Consider the following 9,352-nt stretch of genomic DNA (forward strand, 5'->3'; position numbering starts at 1 on the left):
ATATGATATAATATGCATATATTAGCATGTGGGACATAGTAGGAGGCAGTTCACTCTGGGCACGAAATTCATCCAAAAGTGAAAATGCTGCCCCCTATACCAAAGAAGTTAATAGCTGAATCTAAGATTTGTATTTGACTCAAAAGTTTGGACACACCTACTGGGGGTGCATCATTTCTCCCCTGAAATTCAGTTCTGAAAAAAAATCTATTAAATTAGATACGGTTAATGAAAAATGTTGTTATTTCTTTCACATAATATGAGGTAATTCTCTAATCCCATATGACATTTTTTCGTAAAATATCTTTGTAAATTTCAACAGTTCAATAAAAACACATTCAAGCAACTCCTTTAAAGTCAGAATATTTTATTAAATGAACATTTGCATTAATTAATAATTAATTCATGGTTGAATGAGTGTGGCAGCAGAGTCCTTTAGAAGGAACAGGGATGTTATTCTGTTCAACCCGATGTGATGATACAATCGAAAGCTTTTCGAAGGAGAAACCCACTCATTGGGGATAACCTATCCCTTAGAAGATTAAAGCCACACACATAGACAAATTAAATAAATCTAAAGCCTACTTAACAGCCCAAGGAAATAAATCATTTATACTAACAGAATGATAAAATCTATTTTATTTAATTTTATTTATAGCCATCAAAATACAAAAGAGATGTGCAAACTAAAAGGAGCTACTTCAAACTATTTGAGACCATCATACTCTGTTACTATACATGTCTCCTTTCCTTTCTTTGCATTGAAATAGTGTGAAGCAAATCCCTAGCAGGCATTGTACCTCCACCTAGTGTTCATATATCAGATCAGCACAGAGGAAGTGAAGAAGACAAGGAGAGGAATTCAATGTAAATTGTTGTTACGGTATTGAGCCTATGGGAGAATCTCAATTTAATTTCTGTGATTCCTCGTGTCCTCTCTCCTCGGTCTCCTTTTCAAAACCCAATGAATGAGAAGGTTAGATATCCCGGCCCTCCAAACCTTCTGATCTAATGGGTTTTGAGAAGGAGGCGAGGAGAGAGGACGTGAGGAATCAAGGAAATGGAATTAAGATTCTCCCTATGTCTTGGTTGTGGCACGGCCCATCAGAGCCTTCTTGGTGTTCCTCTCTGGCCTCAGCAGGATGATGTAACACTTTGGGCCGAACAGCGCCACCAGGAGGCCAAAGCTGGAAGCTAAGATGGCGAATATCTCCACAGCGTCTGCATACTTCCCAGGAGAGCTGATGTAGGCAGGGATGAAGGAGATCCACACGGCACAGAAGATCAGCATGCTGAAGGTGATGAACTTGGCCTCGTTGAAGTTGTCTGGAAGATTCCTAGCCAGGAAGGCCAAGAGGAAGCTAAGGAACGCCAGGAGGCCGATGTAGCCTAACAACGCTCCGAACCCTGCTACCGACCCCACCACACACTCATATACAATCTTATCAATATGGTAGCGCGTGTTTTTGTGTGGAGTTGGAGAGGCTGAAACCAGCCAGGCTGTGCAGATAGCAGCCTGGAATGAGGTGAGAACCAGGACTGTTCCTCTCTGCTGCCCAGCACCAAACCACTTCAGGCTGGAATTGCCCCCGGGCTTAGAGGTCCTAAACACAGCCAGCACCACCATTGTCTTCACCAGTATACAGGAGACACAGAGAACAAAGCTGATACCAAATGCTGCATGCCTCAGCTGACACGTCCACAGCCGGGGCCGGCCAATGAACAGCAGCGAGCACAGGAAGCAGAGTTTGAGTGACAGCAGAAGCAGGAAGCTCAGCTCAGAGTTGTTGGCCTTCACAACAGGCGTGTTCCGGTAGCGGGTGAAGATTCCGAGGACCACTGCACAGATGAGGGCTCCTAGCAACGAGGCGGTCATCAAGGAGATGCCCAATGATTCCTGGTAGGAGAGGAACTCAACCCCCTTAGGGATGCAGAGATCACGCTCCGGGCTGGACCAGAAGTCCTCTGGACATCTCGAGCACTCGGCTAAGTCTGACAGAAAGACAGACAAAGAATGTGTGGAAAACAGTTTCTACAGCCCCAAACCACTGTCAAATGCTTTAAATGATATTAATTTCACTGACCTGTTGTGTTGCTGACCTCTCCCTCAGCACAGGAGATGCAGTCGAAGCAGCAGACAGGCTCCCCCTTCTTCCTGGCTACACGGGTGCCTGGGGGACAGCTCTCACTGCACACTGATCGTGGGGGCTATAAGGGCAAAGGTGAGGGGGAATTTTACTTTTATTTAACTAGGCAAGTCAGTTAAAGAACACATTCTAATTTACAATGATACACCTAGGAGGGAGAATATCAGACTTTTATACTCCCATATTTATACTCCCATATTTAATGCTTCTTTGCCCTCCACTGATATAAGTTTACACTGTTTCTGTTGCAGTAGTGAAATATGCTATATAACTGTATAACTTTACAAATAACCTTTTTTGACTCAAAGTTCCAGAAAATTCTATCCTCGTCCAGTGTGAGCTCTTGTCCTGCGGGGGCTGATTCGTCGATCACACCCACATTCTCCACCTGAACGCTCCCGTCCCGGAGCCACGCCCAGTTCATGATGTCATAGATGGCCAGGGCGTCCCCGTTGTCATTGAAAGAAACGCGATCGCCAAACCCTGTGGTGAAGTTAACCCTCTCCAGGTAATGGACCAGCTGGTCAGAGGAGGGGGATTGAGGGATGGAGGTAACAGAGGAAGAGAAGAAAGAGGAGGAGATTATGTAGACAAAAGACAGTATGTAGTCAGGGGACCTTGACTAAGAAAACAGGAAACAGAAGTAAACATTTGGCAAAGTGTACGTCTGCATCTGTTTGTGTGTGTGTGTCCCACCTGCCAGGGCTCCAGTCTCTGTAGGCTGGCACAGCGGTTCCCACTGAAAGGTCCTCTCCCTGGCACACACTGCAGTAGGTCATGCAGGGCATGGGCCAGGGCGTACACTGCCTTATACACGTTATACTCCGCCCTGAGCTCAGACACGTCCCCATAGTTAGTCTCCACATCCCTGAGGTCCTCCTGACCTGTACATACATCACCCCCAGCCTCCACCCAACCTGCTGGGGGCTCAAACCTGCACCCAAACACAGCCTCCCAGAACTGTCTCACCTTACCAGAACAGAGAAGGAAATGTTATAGAGGAAACTCGTTTTTTTCTTCTGTAATGTAGTATTTATTTTCAAAGTTGCATTTAAAATGTTTTAAACATAATGTATAAAGTAATTATATGGTTGGAGTTAAAAGACAACAAACTACTTCACCATATTGTTTCCGGGGTTATTGGCAGGTTGGTCGTCGGGGCGGATGCTAAGCAGGTAGTCCCTGAGGCCGGGTACCTCTCCACGACGGATGGCGATACCCAGGGTACCCCCCAGGTAGGGCATGAGACGGGGGGTGTGAAACACAGAGGAGGTGGTCCATGCTTCACTGGCGATCCACTGGAGACCCTTCACATTCTGCACCACCACCTTGTAAAACGGGTTTTATATTTTATAATCTTAGTATCAAGAATGCCACAATGGTAATATGCTGTAACACTTTTATACACAGCTATTATGGCTGTTTTAGGGCTGTAGAATGTATTTGCTGATACTTTGAGGAAAATATGTGCTTACTATAACTGTGATGTGTGGTTGTCCCCCCTATATAGCTTAGGATGGAAGCACTAACTGTCCAGGGCCACCCATACGTAAAATATAATCACACATCACTGACTGTAAGTCGCTTTGGATAAAAGCATCTGCTAAATGTTATTACTAATATTATTATTATAAACTGTAAATCTCTCTGGATTAGAGCCTCTGATACTAAAATGTGAATGTATTGTAAGTGTTATTTTAGATCAACTGGGAATTTTAATGCATCTCTGAACCTCGTCCACCAGAGGGAGCAGGTAGGCCTCATTGGAGAACACCACCACCACACGAGCAGAGGAGCTCTTGATCTCTCCCACGATCCTCTGCAGCTCTGTGGGGCGGTTGTCTTTGGGCAGGACCTGGGAATAGGCCACACAGCCCCCTGACTCGGCCAGGCTTGACTGGAAGGACCGGGCAGCGTGAAATCCGTAGTCATCATCACTGAACACCAGGCCCACCCAGGTCCAACCCAACCGACGTAGGATCTGAATCATGGCTCGCACCTGAGATCACATCAACAGAGATTAGACATTACTGATGTTATTACAGAGACAGGTGAGTATAGAGTGATCAACATAAATTAGATACATTAGTTTTGTCACCTTTTATTTAACCTTATCTAGGCTTTTTATTTTATTTACCCTTATCATTAACTGTAAATGCCGTTACACAGTATAAAGTGTATAGTGAGTACACATGGGAGCTGACGGTTCACTGTCTAATCATGTCATTGTAGCCTTCTTAGAGACGGACCTGGAAGGAATCACTGGGGATGGTTCTGAAGAAGGATGGGTATTTTCCCCGGTTGCTCAGACAGGAACACGTGGCGTAGTGACTCACCTGAGGGAGTGAAATATACAATGATTATTTTATTTTTTTCCAATGAATTAATGAAATAGAAAGGTTTCATGCCTGGACACATTAAGACCTAAACATGCTGTTTCTCACTCAAAGTGGGGATTTGGAATACAAGAAGGACATTTACAATAGTGTTTTCATCTTTCTATTCTTTCTGATTTACCATGGGAACCCGGAACAGCCCTAGGACACTGGAGATGGCGATGGAGTGTGTGGACCCTGGGTCTCCCACAATCCCTAGCACCGGGGGTGACCCAGAACAAGTCTCATCCAATAGGAACTGTTCCTCTGTCCCACTGGCCAATGACATGGCAGCACGGAACGATACTCCCAGCTTCAGGCAGTTGTCGTAGAGCTGGTATCCGAGCGTGATGTTTGGCAGAAGGTCAGGGTTTCTGTTGATCTCATCTACAGCAAACACCATAGTCTGGGCCTGCTGGAAACCAAAACTGTCAAAACTGACAGAGAAAAGGAACATTCAATCAATTTGTAAATGTTTTAAATCACTCCAGAGGTGTTGAACCCTGTGCACCTTTTAAGGGGTGTGTGTGAGAGAGTGTTGTCTTAAGGGGTTGAGAGGAGAAAACAAATTACTTTTGTCAAGGATAGATAATAAAATAGGTTTATCTTAAAGGTACATTTGCTTAGAAAACAGGAATAATGATTGAAAACAATAGAATACACACAATTATTTCACAGATATTTTGAGATCGCAATGTACTATTCACCAATGTACTATTCAAATGTACTATTCACCAGTGTAAGTAACACGAACCCAGTAGATCTCCGGGACCAGGGTTGGTTAACACTGATCATAATGAGGCTTCTTATAGTAGGGATGTCTATCTGTCCTTTTTAGGAGAGGTGCAGACACACATCCAGTCCAGTCCAGTAGATGAATACTCACCCCTCACAGTAGAGCTGCTGGGGTTCTGATGTGAAAGATAGCTCAGGGAACACAGTGAAGTAGTGGACCTCAAACAGACCTCCCAGAATCACATCACCCTTCTGGTACATCCCATTCAGACTGAACTGCTCCCGCAGATGACAGGACGAGGAGGAGGATGAGGCAGAGGAGTAGTTCAATAGAAGGCTCAGAGATGAGGACTTCAGTATCATGATTATAGATAGGTAAAGGTTCATATATTTCCTGACCCTCATAGCTGTACTCTGTCTCTCCCCTCCCTCTCTTGCTTACTCTCTATCCCTCTCTTTTATAGTGTCAGTGGAGGTTGACACTATAAGGCGGGGAGAGGGGTGGCAGGGGGTGGCAGGGGGAGGGTTGGGGAGGGAGTTGGAGGGAGGAGGCGGGGGTATGCAGGGTGGAGGGAATTTAGGGGTAGGGGAGGCAGGGGGAGGGGTGTTAGGGGGAGGGGAGGTGGGGGGGGGGGGGGTCAGAGTTGCAGGTAGGAGATGAGATGTGGGAGTGTCAGAGAAAGACAATATGTGAACTGTTGCCACACGAAATGTGCAACCAGTGAAGAACAAACACCATTCTATCCTGTAGGTGAGCTGTTTTTCTCCCTCTCCCGTTTCCTCTTCCTCTCCCTCTCTATATCTCACTCTCCCTCTCTCACCCTCCCTCTCCCTTCCTCCCCTCTCCCCCTCTCTCCCTCCTTCACAGATGTACCAGTTTATTGCTTGGTGTCTGTTAAGGGTACTCTAGCTCCACGCTAATAATGAGGCTGTGATGAATCGAGAGACACACACACACAAATCAAAATAAAATCTAATTTGATTGGTTGCGTACACATTTTGCAAAATGTTATTGTGGGTGTAATGAAATGCTTATGTTCCAACAGTGCAGTAATAGATAACAATACACTCAACAACAACAACAAGGAATTAAGAAATATACAAATATTAGAACAAGCAATGTCAAAAATAGTGTACATGAAATGTGTGTTTGGATGAAATGTACAATATAATAATAAAAAAGTTGTGTACAGGCCTCCTGAGTGGTGCAGTGGACTAAGGCGCTGCATTTCAGTGCTTGTGGTGTCACTATAGACCCGGGTACGATCCCAGGCTGTCTCACAAAGGGGTGTGACTGGGAGTCTCATAGGGCAGGGCACAATTGGCCCTGCGTCTTTCGTGTTACGGGAATGTTTGGACTGGGTGGTCTTTACTTGGCTCATTGCGGTGACTGCAGGCTGACTAAGGACATCAGTTGAATGGTTTTTCTTCCCGCACATTGGTGCAGCTGGCTTAAGCGGGTGAGTGAACATGCATGTCCTGAGCTACAGGCAGTTAGATTTGGGTATGTCCTTTTAGGTGAAAATTGAGGATGGGTACCCTTAAACCGGGACTGTTGTTGCTAACGTGTGCTAATGTAACTAGAATGACTTTGTATACAACAGCCAACTTTCCGGGACATAGACATATCTGATATGCGCAGAAAGCTTACATTCTTGTTAATCTAACTGTAGTGTCCAATTTACAGTAGCTATTACAGTGAGAAAATGCATGCTATTGTTTGAGGAGAGTGCACAACAACAAAACTTTTATCATAGCAACTGGTTTGATACATTCACCTCTGAAGGTAAATAATGTACTTACATTCAGTAACCTTGCTCTGATTTGTCATCCTGAGGGTCCCAGAGATAAAATGTAGCATAATTTTGTTTGATAAAATACATTTTTATGTTCAAATTTAGAAACTGGTTTCTACAGTTTGACCCCACTGCTGTCTCTGGCTCCACACCCATCCCGCCCGGCCATCTAGATGTGTGAAAGTTAATGTATAAGCTAATGATCCATCATGTATGTGTAACCGATGTTTACTCAGTCCCCTCGCCTCGACCTGGGCACGAACCAGGGACCCTCGGCACACATTAACAACAGTCACCCACGAAGCATCGTTACCCATCGCTCCACAAAAGCCGCGGCCCTTGCAGAGCAAGGGGAACCACTACTTCAAGGTTTCAGAGCAAGTGACGTCACCAACTGAAAGGCTGCTAGCACGCACCACTGCTACCTAACTAGCCATTTCACATCGGTTACATTCACCCCCCTTTCAACCTCCTCCTTTTCCACAGCAACCAGTGATCCGGGTCAACAGCATCAATGTAACAGTTTAACTTTAATCCGTCCCCTCGCCCCGGGCGCGAACCAGGGACCCTCTGCACACATCAACAACTAACACCCACGAAGCATCGTTACCCATCGCTCCACAAAGGCCGCGGCTTTTGCAGAGCAAGGGGAACCACTACTTCAAAGCGAGTCTCAAAGCGAGTGACGTCACCGTTTGAAAGGCTATTAGCGCGCACCACCGCTAACTAGCTAGCCATTTCACATCGGTTACATATGACATTTCTGGGAGTGTGTAAACTAAAAAATATATATTACCATAGCATTGTTGTATGTTCTCTATAGTTAAGTACTTGAAAAAGTATCAATTGACCAATTCGGCACTTTACGGCAAACACCTGGCAGACTTGATACAACATATTGTGCAGTAATGTAATTCTTCACTGGATTAGTCTGACACTTTGTACACACACTGGTGCCATCTGGTGGCGAACATCTAAATGACACATAGACTCCTATTTGAAAGTATGGCCTTTCTCTTGCATTTCAAAGATGAATGTTTTTCATTGTATTCTCTTTTACCAGATCTAATGTGTTATACTGTCCTATATTCATTTCATACTTCCACAAACTTCAAAGTGTTTCCTTTCAAATGATAACAATAATATTAATATGCATATTTAAGAAGTGTGGTTTGGCGGGTCATTTTTTGGAGGTGTGTGTGTTTGTGTGTGTGTGTATGTGTGTTTGTGTGTGTGTTTGTGTGTGTGTGTGTGTGTGTGTGTGTGTGTTGTTGGCCTGCCTCCATATCCCTTTAGTGTGTCAATGAAAGCTGTTTGATCTGGTCTGTATTAAGTATTTCCCAGTGATACTTTTCCCTGTGGGGTGTAAACTGTGATAATCTTTCCTGTGGGTGTAATCTGTGATGCTGTGGGGTGTAAACTATGATGCTGTGGGGTGTAAACTGTGATGCTGTGGGGTGTAAACTGTGATGCTGTAGGGTGTAAACGTTGACTCTGTTGGGTGTAAACTGTGATGCTGTGGGGTGTACACCATGATTCTGTGGGGTGTAAACGGTGACAATGTGGTGTGTAAACTGTCACTTTGATGGACACTCCCATTTACTTCCCATGCTGTTGTCACTGTGCGTTTGTTTCTGTGCATGTGTTTCCGTCCTCTTCCCCATTCTACTATGCCTCTTTCCCCATTTAACTCTATGCCTCTTTCCCCATTCTACTCTATGCCTCTTTCCCCATTCTACTCTATGCCTCTTTCCCCATTCTACTCTATGCCTCTTTCCCCATTCTACTCTATGCCTCTTTCCCCATTCTACCCTATGCCTCTTTCCCCATTCTACCCTAAGCCTCTTTCCCCATTCTACTCTATGCCTCTTTCCCCATTCTACTCTTTGCCTCTTTCCCCATTCTACTCTATGCCTCTTTCCCCATTCTACTCTATGCCTCTTTCCCCATTCTACTCTGCCTCTTTCCCCATTCTACTCTATGCCTCTTTCCCCATTCTACTCTATGCCTCTTTCCCCATTCTACTCTATGCCTCTTTCCCCATTCTACTCTCTGTCTCTTCATCTATTCCATTCTCTGCCTCTTCCTCCATTCTACTCTCTGCCTCTTCCTCCATTCTACTCTGCCTCTTCCTCCATTCTACTTCTCCTTCCTCCTTCATACTCTTTCTGTCTTTTCTTCTTGCTGTAGGGGAGGGAGGAAGAGGAAGATGATGAAGCTGAGTAGAGATCTGTCAGACCTGGTTGTTTTCACTAACTCTGTGGCCTCAGCGGGGACTGGACGACAGTAAGAAAAAACA

General features: G+C 45.0%; 1 protein-coding gene across 1 annotated transcript; it reads right to left on the reverse strand.

The window, feature by feature from the left end:
* Positions 1–983: 983 nt before the first annotated feature.
* LOC139548356 (extracellular calcium-sensing receptor-like) lies at positions 984–5,620 on the reverse strand. Its single transcript, XM_071357992.1, has 9 exons — positions 5,409–5,620; positions 4,665–4,959; positions 4,397–4,483; positions 3,880–4,146; positions 3,269–3,475; positions 2,844–3,122; positions 2,440–2,667; positions 2,085–2,208; positions 984–1,992 (listed from the first exon to the last, which is right to left on the reverse strand). The coding sequence occupies exons 1-9, from the start codon at positions 5,618–5,620 to the stop codon at positions 1,079–1,081; spliced, it is 2,613 nt and encodes an 870-aa protein (XP_071214093.1). The 3' UTR covers positions 984–1,078.
* Between the last annotated feature and the right edge of the window lie 3,732 nt (positions 5,621–9,352).

The sequence above is a fragment of the Salvelinus alpinus genome, chromosome 21, assembly GCF_045679555.1.
Source record: "Salvelinus alpinus chromosome 21, SLU_Salpinus.1, whole genome shotgun sequence".
Classification (NCBI taxonomy): Eukaryota; Metazoa; Chordata; class Actinopteri; order Salmoniformes; family Salmonidae; genus Salvelinus; species Salvelinus alpinus.